The sequence below is a fragment of the Vidua chalybeata genome, chromosome 16 (assembly GCF_026979565.1).
Source record: "Vidua chalybeata isolate OUT-0048 chromosome 16, bVidCha1 merged haplotype, whole genome shotgun sequence".
Classification (NCBI taxonomy): Eukaryota; Metazoa; Chordata; class Aves; order Passeriformes; family Viduidae; genus Vidua; species Vidua chalybeata.
Genome location: NC_071545.1, coordinates 1432556 through 1451530, shown reverse-complemented (window position 1 = coordinate 1451530; position 18975 = coordinate 1432556). Strand labels below are relative to the sequence as shown.

Genomic DNA, 18975 nt, shown 5'->3' with positions numbered 1-18975 from the left:
GAGGAATTGTCTGATCACTGGGCCCTATTTCTCCAAAAATCCCTCATTCTCAGGTACTCAAACTTTTCAAGTCCTTTTTCCCTCGCCCTTGCATAGATTTTACAGTGTGATGGCATTTTGCAGCAATTTTTGAGGGAGAATCTATTATCTATTCATATTTCACCTCTAGTTTTGGGCTGAAAATGTCAGGGGTAAGTTGTCTGAGTGCTCTGACTGTTGAGTTCAGCGCTACACTGCGTCATGTTGCCGAGGGCTGTGTCTGCTCAGCAGTGGAATTTGAGTGGGGTGGAATGAGCACAGTGCCTCCAACCAGCCATCCAGCCTTTTGTGTCCTGATGTTCATGGATGGTATTGGCAGGAGCAGTACAAAGGAATTCCTAAAGGAATTGCAGAAAGCAACCTAATAATGCTTTTTATAATGATTTGTGTACTTCCCTTGAGATGCTGGTTACTGATGCATGTTTGAGAGTTAAAACCCGGGCAGGAGAGTCTGAGGGAGGAATCCCGATGAGGACAGTGAGAGGTGGCTGGGAGCAGGGAAACGCTGAGGACGGGATTGTTCCTGTTCCCTGCAGTTCTTGCCTCAGTTGAGCTGGAACAGTGGGCATCCAGGCAGTGGGATGTGATTGCCAGCTTAGCACTGAGCATGTTCTTCCAGCATGCTGCTTCCTTTTCCTTCCTTTCAGTGAGCTAAAACAACTGAATCCTACTTTGTGCACAAAAGCATTTAAAACACGGAGGTATGGAAAGCTGTGGAAGCTTTCAATGAGAAAGATTTTGCCCTAATTATTACAGATATAATGTAGGGAAGGGGGATAGGGGGAAGAATTGCGATGTAGGCTCTGTAAGGCTCCTAAGACAGACTCCTTCTCCAGAGTATAATTCATTCTGGCTTTATATCTCTGTGCTGTGCTTTAATTATTGTGAGTTTTGTTGGAGGTCCAAGTTGAATTTATTGCAGTAGTGCTGGCAAGCAGCACAGCATGCTGGGCACAGCTCTGGACTGGGACTGCAGAGACTTGCTTCTGTCTCTACCACTTACTAGGCAAGATATTCTACCTAATAAATCCCCTCTCTATTTGTAAGAAAGAGCTACAACTTCTAGTAAGATCTGTAAAAATTGCCTAGAATGTATTCGCTGCTTGGCGTGGGGGATCTAAAATGTTCCGATTTCTCTCTATTACAGGTGTGTGGTAAAAATGGTGCAGAAATACCAGTCCCCAGTTCGAGTCTACAAATACCCTTTTGAGCTCGTCATGGCAGTGAGTAACACTCAGCACTTTCCCTGCTCCAGCTGCTGAGGGCCAGTGGGAGGTGGGGGACTGTGGGTTTGGCTGGATGTCTGTGACAGTCCTACTGCAGGAACAGAGCCTCAGCTCCCCTCCTCTAATTTTCCAAGAAAAATAAGGATCAATATCTCAGCATTAAAAATGGCAGCTTAGTTGTTAGAAGGGAAAAAACAAACAAACAAAAAAAAAAAAAACAAGCAAACAAGAAAATCCAACCTTATGTAATTATTCTTTGACATGGAAAGAAAAAAAACCTGACATTGTTAGGCAGGGTCGGTTTGTGGCCAGATACCTTCTTTGCTATATCACCAAATGCCACTCAGTTCAAAATCTGTCCAGATGTGATCCCAGTCAGCACTGTAGTATGGATGTATCTACAACTGGATTCTGGATAATACTGAGCTTTTTGATTTGGTTAAAGGCTGGAAATCTTTGGAAAAAGTCTTTTGTATTGTTCTTCCCCATCCACTCTGTGATTGAACTGTCAGGAGACCTCTCTCCAAATCTTGTGATTTCTGCAAGGGGCTTGAGGGCTATCATTGAAGTTCATTCACTGGGGATGCAGAAGGCTGATGTTGACCATGGGAGCTGCTTTAGGCAGAGTTTCTTTGCAATATTCTGGACTTTGTCACAGTTAGGTGTGAATCAAATACCCTTCTCAAAGATTTGCTGCTGCATTTCAAGGGCAGCATTTGGGTGTTGTTAGAGGAGCTTGCTTATGGAATCTTGCAAGGTTTTGTTTTGTAATCTGCTCAGCATTTCAGTCAGCTGAAGGGATTTGGCTTGGTGTTTGCCACTTTTAGCCTGCTGCTTCCTCCATTGCCTGTTCCCAGTTCCTTTAGTTTATGGGAACCCAGAAAGAGGATGGAAAGCTGCAGCTGTTGCAGACAGCTGATGTGATTCGCATGAATGGAAGGGAGAGTCTCTATTGAGTTCCTCTTGACAATGTGGCCTCTTCAAGATTTCTGAGAAATGCCTTAAGATTTGTTTTATCCAAAACAGCCTTGAATCTTTTATTTCAGCAGTTAAAACTGGGGGCATCAGTTTGTTCCTCATTGTGAACAGGGGACCCCCAAAGGTAGCAGCAGCTGAGACTGGTTGCTGTTCACTTTGCTCTCTGATCATCCACATGAGCACTGCTTTTGCTGACAGTTGAGCAGCTCCCTCCCAAATCCACCCCGTTTTTCCCCAGTCTTACCCAGATTTGCCATGTCTGTTCACAGCTAAACCACAGAACGCGCCACAGAATTGCCCTGACCAGTCTGGGGCTGATGATTGTGGCAGTGAAGCTTTCCTGGCTGTGGTCTTTGCTCTCTCAGTGCATCCTGTGTGAGAATAAAACACCAGTACCTGTGATGAAGATCCTGGGAGCCTTTGCTCCATGCACACCTCTCCACATTCCTGTTGTCTCTATTAGCAGGATAAAGCTACCACCAGATGCTCCTCAGTCAATTGCCTGCCAATTGAGAGTTGCCTTGAGACAAATCCTTTATAAACTTGTTAGCACATGCCTAAAGGCTGGTAGGCTTAATTTTGAAATGGTTTAATTTTATTTGCTTTCAGTTTTTAACAGAGTTTAAAATTCCCTGAGAGTGAGGGCTGGGGCTGTAAATGTCATCCTTTAGTTGTTTAGCAAATCTTAGCAAAGTTGTTAGTCCTCTTTCTCATGAACAAGTTCCTTTTCCAGGGTCACCCTGCAGACTGTGCTGTGGAGTAGAGAGCTGAATACAGACCCCTTAGCCCTCCCCCACCCCGCCATGAAAATCCTGTGCTCCCAGCGGGATCTGCTGTTGTAAAGCAGCATTTCAGTCTTGTGCTGCAGGCTGAGCTGGATGCAGAGTTGGCTGCCACTGCTGCCGCGTTCAGACGGAGGCTCCCGCTCGTGTGGAGGCAGCGCGGATCTCACGGATCTCGCAGAGCTGTCAGGTACCAGCTGTCAGTTGCTGGAAGTTGTGCAGGGAAGAGTGGGAGTACGGTGAAGCTGTTTTGCTCCTCAGCACGTGGCATTGCTGTTAATCTCCTTCACCATAAATCTGACAGCAGCTTCCTCAGCACTGAGATTCAGCTGCTTTCATCTTTTCCCCTCAAATGCTGTGTGGGAACCTTTGGAGTGCTGACGTCTCAGGCTGTGGTAGGAAAGCAGAGGTCACAGGGGTGACCCAAAGACACCCCCATGTTTTACAGATCTCTGGGCACCCTTCAGCCTGATACACTTGTGCTTAATTCCTCATTGGGGAAGATCATCCCTCACAACACAGCCTGAACAGAACATACGAAGTAAGTTGGGAAAAGTATTTTTCCCTCAGAATCTCCAGTGTTTGGACCCTAGAAAACAGTTGGGTGTACTTTGCTCACATCGGAGAGTTTGAGAAATAGGGCTGTCACAGCCAAATTTGGCAAGCAATTCCTTGTTTCTGGGCTGGCTCACACAGGTCCACAGGTGGGCCCCTTGTGGAGCCCACCCTCAGGAACAGGACTTCTCCTCCTTGGACTTGTGCAGAGGCCATGTGTGTGCCTGAGGCTGTGCTCCAGGGATGAGCTGGGGCTTTTCCTGGTGATACCTTTGTTACCGTGTGTCAGGATAATTGTCTCTGGATTTACACTCTGCTGTTTGCTAATGCTCCTGCAGCTGGGGTTGGAGCATTTGCAGGCAGGAGATTTGATGTGTATTCCAAGTCCTTGGAAGAACATTCCTCTTCTTGCTCTCTTTTCCAGTCCTGTGCATCTGCGGAAGTAAAAAGGAATCAGCTTAACAAGTCTTTTCTTGTCATTTGGGAGTTCTGAATTTTTTCTTTTTTCTTGTCCTTCCTTCTAAAACAGATTTAAGCAAAGGGTGTTTTTTTCACACCTGTCCAAGGTCACTGTAGTCATTTCCACCTGCTTTGTTCCTAACTTGGATTCACATTAATGGATCAAAAGTATTATGCTCTTCAAACACATATTCAGTGCCTGACACCTTTATACCTTATACTTGAAAAGAACCTTGACTTCTGTTAGGCTTTGTTATCTTGTCATGTTTTTCCTTTCTATTTTATCTTTTTTGTCTGTGTCCTCTTTTAAATGGAGCTGTTCCTCCAATGGATTGTCCATGCCTCTCTGGGCCTCATCTTGTCTTCCCTTCAATTAGATCAGTAGATTTGACATTGCAGGTCTTCTAATTTTATCTTACAGCCAAGAAAATTCCCAAGCATAAACTTACTTTTCATTTTCTTTCTGTTGTGGTTGGAAAGCTAAAAGGGATTTAAAAAAAATGTTATAATGAATGAAAAATCCAGAAGGAGAGGTACCTGTGCCACATACGAGTGATGCAAATATTTGTGAGCCTTCTGTGATGTACTGGGGAGGAGAATTTGGTTTGGGTGAGAGAGTCCAACATGCAGGAAAGGGCCAAGAGAGAGACATACTGCATATTTAATGTTAATTATTAGGTTAGATGAGATAGCTGTGGCTGGAGGGTTTCACCTTTGAACGTGGTAGGGAGTTGTGTTCCTGTTATTTTTAGTAGTGCCTCAGCCCTTCACACTCACAGTTGACATGGACCATTTTCACACACTTTAGGGGATTTATAGAATTAAGTCCCCAAAGCTACAGGTTGGGAATAACCCCTCAGAGACCTTACAGGGTCTTCTGTATGTGATGGATAATTTCAGTTGCTGCATTAGTGGTGCAGATGAGAAGTTTCTGACAGCACGTGTCAATGATTTGCTCCTCTTGCCACAGTGCACTTCATGTTCAGCTCTCGCTGCTAAGAGCAGTTTATGGTTTCTGCTGCAAGACAGGGATCTTTCTGCACTACTATATAAAAATAAGTCATGATTTTGGGAAAAAAGAACAAAGATCAGGCATTGGGATGTTTGCAGGAGCATTAGCATTAGTGCAGTTGTATTTTGTGCTTGAAACAAAATCGCCGTGGAGCCCCACATGTGCCTGATGTGAGTCAGTGCTGCTTTCTGCTTGACCTCATTTCTTGGTGCTGCCCATGGCATGTGCTGACACATATCTGTGCAGCTGGGAGCCTGAGCTCTTGGACACACACATGGGGAGCCTTGGTGTGTGCCTCTGTGCTGGCTCAGTACTGCTCATCAGGCCAGGGCAATTCTACTCCTGCAGCGAGAATTTGGGTGGGGGTGGCTCCTCTGGGGTGCCTGTTTGGTGTGGGGCTGTTTCTCATCCCCAGCATCACTCAGAGTCTCTGACAGACCTGTGGCAGCTCAGGAGCCCCCTGCCTGGCTCTGCAAGTGAAAGCTGTAGCATCTGAACCCCTGGCCTGTACTTCCAAGCAGCTCCCTGACTCTTCTAGTTTTAATGGTGATTTAGTGTTCTTTGAATCACAGAACAATTTGGGTTGAAGGGACCTTAAAGCCCATCTCACCCCTGCCATGTCCAGGGACACCTTCCACTATCACAGGATGCTCCAAGCCCCGTTCAACCTGGCCTTGGACACTGCCAGGGATCCAGGGGCAGCCACAGCTGCTCTGGGCACCCTGTGCCAGGGCCTCCCCACCTCCCAGGGAACAATTTCTCCCCAACATCCCATCTAACTCTGGCCTGTGGCAGGGTGAAATCATTCCCCTTTGTCCTATCACTCTATGTCCTCATCCAAAGTCCATCTCCAGATTTGTAGGTCTCCAATGTTCTTTACATTTAGTTGATCTGCAGTTTATTTCACAGGTAAGACGAAGTAGGAAATTAACAGTGGATGGTTCTGTTTCAGCTCAGTATAGTTTGAGTGTCAGAGGTTCTAACAAGCTGAGTGACAAGTTTAATTCAGGCTACAAATGCTGCAAGTTTATTTAAAGTCAAAACTTACTTCTCATGGAGTAAGCAGCAGAAATATTCCTTCTCCATCATCTCTACTCTCTCATCTTGTACACAGGGTCATCCCCATGAAAAGCAAACATCCATGGTCCCAGTGTGAGATGTCTTTCTCTTGTGCCTGACTCTCAGGAGCAGTCCAATGATTCTCACTGGGTTTGGCAGTGGTCCTCACTGCTGTTCCTCAGCCTTCTCTGCACTGTTTGCTCACTGGCAAAGCTTTTGCTCCTTTCCGACAGCTGAGGATCTGGCCCAGGGTTAGATGCAAGAGCCACCATCCAGGACAACTAAAATCCAAATGCATCACTCATTCCACAACCATCCTAACATTCTTTTGTGTCACGAGTGTTAGGAGGTTTGTCGATGCAGGCTAATTGAAAAAATAGTGGGCCCTTTGTGGAGCTCACCCTCAGGAACAGGAGTTCTCCTCCTTATACTGCTGTTTTGGCTGTCAGGCTTAGCTGGAGGAGAAGAAACTCTGAATGCTGGAGGTCAGGTCCTGACAGCCAGGACTGCTTTCCATACACTTTTTCAAACTTATTTTCCTTTTCAGCATCAACATGCATTGTGTTAAAGTTTTTAGATTTTAAGTAGCTTTTATTTAATGACTTCTTCATGTTGCCTTTAGCAGACTGAATGTATAAAGAGACTGCTTAAATCCTGGTGTGCTGAGTGTGCTCTCCTCCCTAATGCTGTGGTGTCTTAAAGGGTTTGATTTTTCACTGGCTGATGAAGTGATGCTCCTGCAACAGAACCTCTGAGCTCCCTTTTGCTACTTAACACTCAAACAGCTCGGGGTGTGCTGGGAACAGATAAGTGCTGTGAGAGCTGTACAATGCACAAGCAGGCTGATGTCTAGCAGAGGTCACATCAGCTCTGTGGGTTTGTTCAGAGTGACAGTTCAATGTGTGTGTTCACAGCCTAGCCAGGCCTCAAAGGCTGCTGCTGTCTTGCTTCCTAAGTGCTGCAGGTTGTTTGTCAGGTCACCTACAGTGCCATGGCACTGATGCACCACAGAGGACACTTTGGGGGGTTCCTGGATGCCAAGTTGTAGTTACAGGCTGGAATAGCCCCATCTGGGGCGCCAAGTTGTTGTCACTATTATGGTATTGTCACAGCCTGGTTTTAATGATGCCATGGGGCATCTTCATAAAGAAAAGTAGAATCTTAACTAAAATATTAGAATCGTACTAAAATATTTGATGCTGGCTCATAGCCTCTGCTTTCAAGTGTGAGCTCTGGAGCCAGGAGAGGACTTGCTGCAGGGAACAGAGCAGTTCCTGGCAGCTGGAATCCTCAGGAGCAGCAGTGAAGGCACAGAGGGCTGTGTGGAGCAGCCAGGGCAGTTGGAGTGGAGCTCTCAGTGCAGTAGCTGCAGGAGTGCCAGGGGAGAGGATCCTGCTGCCCTCTCTTTGGGTGGCTGCAGGTGGCACAGGGAAGAGCTTTGCAGTGTGTCCAGTGCTTGGGAGCTCCTTTGCAGCTGCTGTGATGCAGTTGGCACAGTTTTTAGGTACTGCCTGAAATGGTATTGCTGGGTAGCAGGGCCCTGGAGATGGAGAGAGAATCAATGTGCAAGGGGGAAAAATGCTTCAAAACAGGTGTTCTTTGGTGGTCAGCCCATGCCACACGTGACATGAAATGTCTTGATAATAACCTAAGCACTTAAGAAGTTAAGAAATCCCTGCAAAACATGATCTGTTTTGTTTGTTATTGATTGTTATGGATATATGTTTCAGATTTTTATTGATTATAGATTGTTTGGTATATAAAACTTGACAATTCCTCCTTGGATGTGCATGGTCTGCCTGCACCATGGGCTGTGCCAGATGTTTTAAAGAAGGCAGCTTCCCTCATCCCTACTTTTTGCCACGTTTGGAAGGTGAGTTTGCTGTGACTGCCAGAAGCTACTGGGTTAACATTTTATGCACTTAGAGATAATCTAGTGTTGACTCAAGACATGATGCTTCAGTGTGACTTGAAGGCTTGAAACTCTGCTGTCAAGATACACTAAAAATATCCCCTCATCTGCTGAGCAGCATTTGGCACCAGGAGCCTGGGAGTGATGCTCTGTGTGTCAGCTGGGCTGGCTCTGCACTGGGGGCTCAGCCCCAGGCCCTGCCACCTCCTCCTTTGGCATGAAGCAGGTTGAGAGTGAGCAATAGCTGGGAAAGAGCTGACATTTCTCCTGGGACCGTGGTGTGGGATGTTTCCCCTCAAATGAGCAGAAAGTGTTTGGTGAGTGCTGTTTGTCACAGCTGCTGGATGATGGAAGAGCTGCTTTCTGGGAGGAACTGATGGAAGAACTGTTGGCAACATCTGCAGTCGCCCTCAGTGTGTTTTGTGGGGATGATAGCGGTCTCTGAGAGCTTTGCCACTGCTCAGACTCCATTTGCTGGGCAGGATGGTGCTGGCACCATGTGTGGGCTGGAGAGGGTTTACACTAATTCCAAGGGTCTGTACAGGTTTACTCACCTTCTCCAGCTGCAGCATGGAGGTTATTTCCTTGAAGGAAGGGTTGTGTCTCAAGCTTAATCTGGCTGGTGCAGGGATGGCTGAGCTCTGAAGGGAGCTCCAGTTCAGAGGCACAGCACAAGGAGACACCTCCAGCTCTGCTGTACCACCTTTTTCTCGTCTTTCAGTAGTGACCAAAAGACCCTTCTCTACTGAATGTGTAGGTGCAGAAGATGAATTACAAACTCTTCAGTAGGGACTAAAAGAATTGGTAAAATTTAGAATCATAATTAATCCTTACATCTCAACCAGTATGGGATTGTTTTAATTGATAAGCAAAGTGGCCTTCCCAAGTCTGACCCTGAATCATGGCCAGTTTGTATAAATCCTCACAGCAGCTTCTGGCAATGGCAGAGTGTCCTTCTGAGTAGCCATTAGTTTGTGAGCCAGCCTGTTTGATTTTGGGGTGAATCATCAAGCAGTAAATGTGTGATGTGACACTTGACTGCTGTGTTTTGCTCTTTCAGGTGTTACTCACACCAGATCTCTGCTTCCTTGCCTTCCCATTTTGGTTTCTCTCTTTCCACACTGGGCTGTGACAAGCAGTGGTTCCTGGATAAGGTGTCACTTCCACAGTTTTTTGTAAAGGCCAAAGCCTTGTGCTGTTGGTGACCCCAACTGCTCCACACAGAGTTCCTTCTCCCAGCAGAGGAGAGAAGGCTGCAGCAGGACAGCTTGAATGGGATATTGTTCTTTCTCAGACAGGTCAGGCACGTTGGTGGCTTCCTGGGAGGCCTTTGTGCAGCTGCAGTGCAGGGCCTGGGTTTAGGAGGTTTGCTGTGGCCCTCAGTTGTGCCTGTATTGCAATAGATGCTTCTGCTCCCTGAATTGTTTCTTTCACCAAAATCTGAAGGAATGAGGCAAATTATTGGCTGTAGTCCAGGCAGAGATAACACTGGGTCAATGTTTGTAGCCTGGGTGCTGTTGTCCCATGCACTTCTTGTTGGCAAATCTTTTTCCTCTGGCCAACAGAAGTGTTTCTTTTTTTCCCTTGGGCCCCAAACACTTTTGTTGTGCATACTCTGCACCTCCTTGAAAGGAAATTCTCTTTTCCCTGAATCAGTGTCTTTCTCTACCCTAAATATAAATTTTGTCCCTCCCACATTGTTCCTTGTATATTTTATCTTACTTTGTGGCTACTGGGAAGCTGGTATCTGATCTGTTCAAAGCACATGGATTATTGTGTCTGGTGTGTGCAGACTCTGTGGTTCCCTTCAGCACTGAAACCAAGCAGTGGGAGGAACTACAGGATGAAATTCCTTTTTCCTAGAAGGCCTGAATCTGCAAAGGAATATTTATGTATCATTAGAGCCGCTCAAAAGCTGCTCCGAATGCATCCACTTCCTACTTAAAAGTGATGAAGTGTCTTCATCTTGCTTCTCATCATCTCTTTTCAAAGGGATGATGATCTGGGCATCTTCAGCTCAAAGCCTGGTATTGTACCTCCTCCTCACTTCCCTTCTTCTGAACACAGGGGTTCCTTTTTCCTGGCAACCTGCACATGGCTGTAACATGACCTTGAGGAATCTCATTAATTAATACAGATTTAACCATTATCTGATCATGAAAATTTGAAGTGTTTTAGCATGAGGATGAAGTCTTCTCCTTGTCACATATTCGTGTAATATTGACCATAAATTCTGTCTACATCAGGTGCGTCACAATTAAGTTTCTTTGTGCTCCACACAATGCAGTTTCCCCCCCAACAGCTTTTGTACTCTTGGAGATCCCATCTCACAGAAGCTGCCTCTGGAAGAAACCACTCAGGACCCAGCAGGCTGGAGGGAGCTACCTCGAGGTGTGCAGGGGGTTTGGCTGCTGAGGTGTTTTGTTTCCTGCAGTAATTCAGTGGTTACACGTCCCTGTTGTTGTGCATTCCTGAGGTCTCTGTGGTGTAAATTGATTTCAAGGTCACTTCCTAGAAAACCCTGCCAAGGAGAAACAGGAGTAGCTGTTAGAAAGATGCTGCCTGCTGGCCATGTCCTGTGGCTCCTGCAGGAACAGCAGTGACACAGCTCCTAAAGTGGAGGCAGGAGCACTCTGGCACTGTCAGGATCTCTGACACCCCGAAGCTGGGAATGTGCAGGGCTTGCAGAGGGCCCTGCTCTGCAGGGGAAGGGGCTGAGCAGGTGGAGTCAGGGGGAGTGTAAAGGAAGGTAATTTCCTCTTTTCTCTGTGGCTGTGAGGCTTTAGAATGTCACTTTTGGGGTTTGACACTTGTGGTTTTGTATAATTTGTTCTTGTTTGGCATCTATCTGGCTGACCTTTGGAGTACTGTCTTGTCACAGATGTGGGGTTCGTACTGGTTACTGAGAGTTTGTACAGTTCAGAACACTTCCAAGCATGGCTTCTTGCATTGTTCTCAAGCTCTCTTCTCACAAGCTGATTTTCACTTTTCGGTGTTGGTCCATAATCCATTTGGGATGGATATTTACCAGAGCAGGTAAAACCACTTGGGTGTATTTCCCAGGAGATCACAGGGCAAAAGCTTGGTCAGATCACTCTGCTGGTTTCACAGTCAGCCATATCACTGTTAATGATTGCTCCTTGTAATTAATCATTTGTCAGCTTAAGTGGCATTAAAAGGGGTCTTTGTTGGGATGCAGAGGTCACTGTAGCCAGCTGGAAATATCCTTATCCTAGTTTGGGCTCTCTTCAGTGTGAAAGGAAAATCTGACACTATTGAACCTTTGAGATCTTTGACTTTCCTGCATGTTTTAACTTTTCAGCTAGAAATTGTTTCACTTGTGTTTTTTTCATTTAATTTCTTCTTTTCTTCTTTGTTGATTTTTTTTTCATTCCAATGAACTGTATCTAAATGCTTTTTTTTTTTTTTTTTTTTTTTTTTTTTACATTTAGATGCACCCAAAAATAATTGGTTATAGTTCTAAGCAAAAGATCTTGACAAGTTCAAACAGATTCTGGGTTCCTCTGTCTTGCCCTCTTGTGAAATTTAATGTGTAATTCCAGTTTCAGGGCTGCAGAGATTTAAACTCTTTGAACTGTTGGTCACAGTCTACTACAATAAAAACACTGATTTTTGCAACAAATCTTTGGCCAGAAATCTGGGGAAAACCAACTTGATTTAGGGGAGGACACTGGTGGGCCTGAGCCAGCACCCCTTGTGGAATGGTTGGTTTGGGTATGAGGTGCTAATCCCAGTGGGGTTTAGAGGAAGGGAGGAAGTGGCTTCATGGCACCATGAATTTTATTATATATATTTTTGATATATATCTGATTCTGTTGGAAACTTTAGTCATCCCAGTGTCAGTCTGAAGTGCAGACCCACAGTTTAACACACACTGTTAAACACTGCTGTTGTTCCTTCTGGGAAAGGAGAGGCACAGAAGGGAGAGACAAATCCTAGTTCCTATATCCTGCCCAGTGCAGAATTCCTGCAGGAAGGAGCTGAAAGAGCAAGTGCAGGCAGCCAAAGCATTAAAACAATTAATACTAAATACTCTGTGCCTTTCATTTCTCTGGGATGTTCTGTTTCCACCTTGGACTCTGCAGAATCCCAGAAGAGGAGACATAACAGCCTTGTGATGGCTTGGAAAAAATCAAGTATTTCTCTGTCTTTATAACCTCTCTCAGTTTCCCTGTTGCAGCAATGGGCTGTTGCATAGAGAGGATGATTTTGATTAAGAGGATTCTGCTGGGTGCAGAAATGGGTTGCTCTCCTGCTCAGCTCAGTCTGCAGGGATGGAAATTTTGGGTGCTCTGGGAACAGCTTTGCTGTGTCTGCAGCGTGGGGCTTCAGCTGTCCTTCATGTGATCTCAGGCATCTTCCCTGCTGTATTTTTAGAGCTGTTGTGCAAAGAAGATTAGCAAAGGACTTAATATCGATGTGGATATGGATTCTTTGTCAAATATGGCACTGTTCCCCCTATTTAGGCAATGTGTTTGGGCTCGTGTCACAGTTATATCACCAGGCTGTGCACTGCCATGTGCCTCTGCCCTGGCCTCTCTTCCTGCTCCAGATGTTGTTTAGTTGACTGAAAAAGTGGCTGCTCTCTTAGTCCTGGTCTTAGTTTTGCTGGATCACAGTTTATTAGGGAGCCTGTTTCCAGCTGGATCGAGTCCATACTTAGTGGAGAAAGAAGCAGCTGGGATTTTAGATCCAGTGGTTTACCTTCAGATGGGAGCCACAGGCACCTGGATTCAGTGGTGGTTTCAGACTGGCTCTTGTGGTCTCTCTGTGGTGAGGGGACACTTACAGGTGAAGCTGTTCAAGTGAGGCCTTTGGAGGATCCTGGTCCCCCTAGAACAGCTCTTGTTTGTCTGGACACTCCCTCAAATGTTCCTGGCATGGCTGCACCCCTGAAAGAGCAGAATCACAGAATAATTTGGGTGGGAAGAGACCCTAAAAGCCCATCCAGTCCCACCCCCTTGCCATGGGCAGGACACATTTTGCTGTCCTAGGCCGCTCCAAGCCCTGTCCAGCCTGACCTCGGACATTTCCAGGGATCCAGGGGCTGCCACAGCTTCTCTGGGTGCCCTGTGCCAGGCCCTCAACACCCTCACAGGGAACAATTTCTTCCTAACATCTGATTTAAGTGTGTCCTGTTTTAGTTTAAGACCCTTTCCCATTGTCCTATCAAGCTGTCCACCCTTGCTGTGGAGTTAATTGGGGCAGCCTTCTCTCAGGGAAGGGCTTTCAGTGACACTTCTTGAAAGTGTGTTAAGGGCATGTGTACAGAGTGTCATGGGACAAACTGCTCAAAACCATTTGCTAAATATTCTGGTATCCCAGTGGCCTCTGAAGGTGTTCTCAGCATGCGCTGCCCAACCACTCAGGACTCCAGCAACTTAGAATGGATGGCCTGAAGAGATACATTTTGTATGTGCTGGAACAGAAGAGACCAGCAAGGTGAAGGCTTTGGCCTCAGGATAGCCCTGGGTGGTGGTTTGGAGTCTGGAGGGTTGGGAGAGGGCAGATGGAAGCACAAATAGGAAGTGTTGACTCTGCCTTAGCAGATAAATGGGCTGGCAAGTGCAGAGAGGAGAGCAGTGACTGAGGTGTGCAGCCCTCCTGCCTGGTGGCCCTGGAGCAAAGGGCACCAGGAGGGGATGGCTGAGAGTGTCCTGTGGCAATGCCTGACACAGATCCATGAACTCCCATCCTAACAAATTAAGCTGCTTAAAGCAGCGAGTGTGCTTCTCTTGGCTGGAGCCAGGTGGATCTGTGTTGGAAACAGACACTTACCATGGGAATTTTGGATTTATCTAAACTGGTTTTGTTATTCCTGTGATGAGGAGTGAAAAGCACAGGTAGAAGAACAGGAGGAAGGTTCTCTGAGAAGTGTGGCAAAGCAAGCAGGATATTGCTGAGGAACTGGGAGAGCAGAGTTTCAAACCTGCGTGCTCTGTTCTGGCCAGGACTCCAGCTGGCAGCTGCCTGCACTTCCCTCCTGATACTGGAGCAACATGATAATCTGAAATAGCTCCTTTCCCGTCCAGAGGTCCAGGAGCAGGAGATATGGAATGTGTCCTTAAGTGCCTGGGCTATTTTGGGAGCAGGGACATGAATCTGTGCAGGGGCATCCAGGCTGTGCATGGCTGTGCTAACGGGGAGCTGACAGCACAGCCCAGCTCCAGCATCAGCACATCAATGATTGCTTTTGGGGCAGAGAACTCATGAACATTTTTATTTTTCTGTGCTGTATAAAATGGTGGTGTCTTCTGGAAGATGGGAAGATGACAGCAGTTCCTAGAGGAATTGCCTTGGAACGATGGCAGAAGCATGTTACGATGGAAATGTGGAGCTCTGAGAGTCCAGTGGAAGGAGAGCACAGGTTCTCTTCCTGGAACAGCTGCACTGGAATTCTGGGCAGCTTGTGCAGCTACCACATATTTTCAACAGCAACACAACATGCAAGAGGTTTTACAGAAATCCAAGGAAAACATTCCATCCTGCAAACATCTTAGACTATAGTAAGAGATGAAGTTAGGGAAGGAGCAGCAGCAGTAGGTACTGTTCATGCAAGTTAGCTTCACTGTAAGTGCCAGGGAAGACTGGATTTCTGCCTGAGCTGCTAAAGAAGCTTTGGAGAAAGGGCTTTTCAGAGGGATGTGCTAAGAGAACAGGGAAGATTTCAGAGCCAGGACAGAGTTGTTTTAGAAAGGGATAAATTGAGGCAAAGTGAGTAGCCAATAATTGGTGGTCTTACTCTTGATAGTTTAGGGCAACAAGAACTGTTTGACACATCACATTTTAAGGCTTCATACAGACAGTATTGACACAGAGATTATAATATCTAAGTCTTTAGCCAGCAGAAATCAGCAGAGCTCTGTTTGCTTTTGCTAGTTAGGAGCTTCCTGATGTTGAAGTGATGATTCCCTTCCTAGTATTTTTCAACAACAGAATTCTGTTTCTACTTCACGTGTGAAGGAAAAGTTATGTTAGGATGTGCTTGGCTGGTGACTGACGTGGTGCTGTCCCTGCTTGTACCTACTCTGCTTTAACTTCATCTCTGAGAAAACTGGGGCCAACTCCAGGGTTCAGGGGCCTTAGGTTTTGTTGGACTTTCACTGTAAGGGAATGAATTAATTCAGAAAGAGTTAAAACTGATTTACCCAGAAGCTGAAGTTTACTTTATTTTCTCTTCTAGGCCTATGAGAAACGCTTTCCTACATGCCCAGAGATCCCAGTCTTCCTGGGGAGTGAAATCCTGCACGAATCCAGGAGTGAGGATGGAGCCATCCATGTCATTGAGCGAAGCTGCAAGCTGAATGTGGATGCTCCCAGGCTGCTGAAGAAGGCAGGTGGAACCTTGGGAGCAGAGAGGCTGCATTCTGTTGGCTGGCTCAGATAGACAAAGGCTCCTAAAGTTACTCTTGTCTCTCTGTGTTTCCCCCTCCTCTTCAGATTGCAGGGGTGGAGTATGTCTTCTTCATCCAGAAGAACACAGTGAACTGGAGAGAGAGAACGCTCCGCATCGAAGCCCACAACGAGACCTTTGCCAACCGGGTGGTGGTCAGGGAGACCTGCAGCTACTCAGTGAGAGCCCTGCTGGGGCTGTCTGTGCTGGGAGGGGGGAACTGTGCACTCACACACAGGGGGAAGGTGCCTGAATGGGTTTGAGCACCCCTGCAGCGCTGGGCTGGGATTAGAGACTCTGGGGCTGGAAAGGCTGTTGGGTCCTGGGTGTGGGATTGTTCAGTTGCTTTGGATGAAGGGCCTGGAGAGACAAGACCAGGAGGGATGGCTTCCCACAGACAAATTGGACATTGGGAAGGAATTCTTCTTTGTGAGGGTGAGGAGGCCCTGGCACAGGGTGCCCAGAGAAGCTGTGGCTGCCCCTGGATCCCTGGAAATGTCCAAGGTCAGGTTGGGCGGCACTTGGAGCAACCTAGGATGATGGAAGGTGTCCCTGCCCATGGCAGGGGGTGGAACAAGGTGGACTTTAAGGTCTCAATGATCTTAAAGGTCTCTTCCAACCTAGTGATTCTGTGTGTCCATCCAAACCATTCTGTGATTTCATAAGGCTTGAGAAACTTCTTCAGGTTGATTGTGATTCCCTGCTTGGAGTGAAAGTGGAAAACAGAACTGCTGGTATTCCCTCAGTTTCTTTTTGGTTGAAATTCAGGCTAACAAAAACATCTAGAGCTTAGGCATGTCTATAAATCTGGAAATCTAGAATTAAACCCTTAGTATTCTTTATTATAAGGGCCTGAGTGAAGTCTGCCATTTATTTTGCCAACAAATAAGTAAAAGTTTTAGCACTTTGTTTGTCATTATTTTCATGCTCTAAAGACTTGGAGAAAGGACTTGAGCCTTATTTGTGGCCTGGTCTGTCTCTGTGGCTGTTTCTGTGCTGTTCACTGCAATGGTGCTCTGAGGACCCAGTCACCATGAAATAGCTCAGCTGTTTCTGGAAGCAATCAGATCCTGCTTGTTGCTCCTTACACAAATGTCCAGCTCCTGTTACTTACCTGCCCTTTTGGCAGCTGGACAGCAGCTCAGTTTCTTGGGAGTAAGGAGGCTGTGAGGAGCTTCAGGCAAGAGGAGGAGTGGAAAAGCTGTGAACATTTTGGATGGTGAGGGTGTTCCTGGGTCAGAGGTCCCTTGGTGGCTGCAATGAAGCTTCCTAAAAACTGCCTAAAAACATCCTAAAAAATGCTGTAAATTAAACTTCCATCATCATCAAAGGCACTGACAGGTCTGAAATGCTCCCAGGTCAACTCTGAGATTGTTACACTTGCTGATTTTGGCTGTGTCCTTAGGAAGGAAACGTCAGCATCTGGGCTTTGAGGGGAACAGGGTGGGAGCTGCTGGCTGCATCCTTAAGATGGTTCCCTGCTCTATTTTTACCAGTTCCCTTTTCCCTGCCAGAGTGCACCGGAAGCAGGTTTATTCTCATCTTTCCTTTTCTGCAGTGTTCTCTGAGGCAACTTGGAGAAATATGATCCTGCTCCTGCAGTTACTTAATATCTCTCCAGGGAATTTGTCTTTTATGGTATCTTTGTGTGGGGGCTGGAGTTGTTTTTATTTCGTGTCAGTTTGTGAACAGCAGCACCTGCAGAGAGAAGGCAGAGCCTTCTCGGGAAAGGTTAAGTTTAAAAGAGGGAAGGATTCTACCATATATAGAGCAACAGAGAGGAAATAAGGGAAAGGTGTGTGTTGAGCTGAAGAATGGGGAAACTCCCTGCTCTGCCATGTCCCCAGTGTTTTGGGGAGAAGGCTAAGTCTCCCATCCAAAACTAAAAAAGAAACCTGGTTTGCATTTTTCTTCTTTTCAGGTGTAGGAGTTTTAATTGCGTGTTCCACAAGGCCATCCCTGTCTTTCCATAAGGAGACCTTGACATGATGGCTTGAAGTGGGCAGTTCCACTGCTATTTTTGTACAGCTTTTACTACAACAGTTCAGGCAGGGATGGGTTTACATCTTGATTTCCTTGTGCATGTGAAGAATGTTGGGCTAGCAAAAGTCTGGATGTCCAGTTCACAAAGGGTTCTCACAACGGGAATGAACCTGGCTGGTCACTCCAGGTCTGGCAGTGCCTCCTCTGCCCCTCTCTGTAGCTGTGGAGGTTGAACAGCCAGTGTGGTGCCAGTGCCATGAGCCATCTGCCACCATCCCTCCTGTGTGTTCCCTGGCTGCAGGTTCACCCTGAGAACGAGGAGTGGACCTGCTTTGAGCAGTCAGCCTCTCTCGACATCAAATCCTTCTTTGGCTTTGAAAGCACTGTGGAAAAAATTGCCATGAAGCAGTACACCTCCAACATCAAACGGGTAAGGTGGGCTTCCCTGGCTGCCTGAACACCCCAGGCCCTCTATTTGCCTTTCTGTAAGCAGACCCAGTGTAGTTTTGTGCCCTTGCTTACGGCTCTGAAATCCCTCAGTTGGGCCAAGGAAGGCAAAGCCGATGTGCAAAGAGCACAGAACAGAACAGAGCTGGCTGGAATGTGGCTGTGCAGAGATGGAGCCGGCTGTGCCAGAGGAGCACGGCACTGGGTGCTGTGAGTGCAGGGCTGCTGGACACTGAGGACACTCTTCTTGTGCAGGAAGGGAAAGTTCCGGGTGAAAATCATGCCCTGCATCTCCAGAGCTTGGGCTTGGGTCAGTGCCTCTGGGCTGCAGAGGAACAGGGCAGCTAATTGGGTTTGGGAGCAGGAGGATGGGGTAAAAGTGTTAGAAAGGCAGCTGCATCCATAACTGGGATTTGCCTGGCCATTAGTGTAATTCATCATTCACAGGGGGCTTTGATACTGGAGGTTTTTTGACAGGATCATGGGGATGGAAGGAGAGATTTCCCCTATGTTTATCCTTAGCAGCATTCATCATCTGTCCTGAGGAAACTCCAGTGCCTTGCTGGCTCTGGAGGAGGCTTTCTCCTAATGAGAGTTTTCCCCTTCAGGGCAAGGAGGTGATCGAGCACTACCTGAAGGAGCTGATCTCCCAAGGGATCACGTTCATCCCACGCTGGAGCCCTCCCGCGGCGAAGGAAGAGCGAGCCCCGGCGGTGGGGCGGGCCCCCGGTGACATCCTGCTGGATTCTGGGGCTGCTGGCACCAGCAGGGAGCCGGCTGCCAGCCCCTGCCCGCCCCCAGAGCCTGCCAGCCCTGACGGTAGGCACTGCAGCACTCGGTCAGTAGCACTGACCAAGGAGCTTATTTTAATTTCTCTTGGCATCAGGTTTTTCATCTGGAGTGTGGGGGAGGAGGAGGAGGGAAAGCTCTTTTCTTTTTTCAAGAAAAATAAACAATGAAACTTTTTTTTCCCCTAGAACAAAAAAGCTGTGCAAGCAGTATGTTTTGGAGCTCAGAAAAAAAATTAGGTTTGATCAGCCCTTTAAGGTCTTCAGTATGCTGGAATTAAATATTTTATCTGTTCCAAAATTAATATTATTGAGGACAGG

General features: G+C 46.9%; 1 protein-coding gene across 1 annotated transcript in view; it reads left to right on the top strand.

Annotated features, from left to right (window-relative positions):
• Positions 1-1190: 1190 nt before the first annotated feature.
• The window catches only part of SEC14L5 (SEC14 like lipid binding 5), a 34474-nt gene continuing 16689 nt past the window's right edge, over positions 1191-18975 (top strand). Inside the window, exons 1-5 of the mRNA XM_053957310.1 lie at positions 1191-1262; positions 15227-15376; positions 15484-15615; positions 17721-17849; positions 18475-18685. Coding sequence (XP_053813285.1) covers positions 1200-1262; positions 15227-15376; positions 15484-15615; positions 17721-17849; positions 18475-18685 — 685 coding nt within the window. The 5' untranslated portion in view covers positions 1191-1199. The remainder of the gene's footprint in view (positions 1263-15226; positions 15377-15483; positions 15616-17720; positions 17850-18474; positions 18686-18975) is intronic.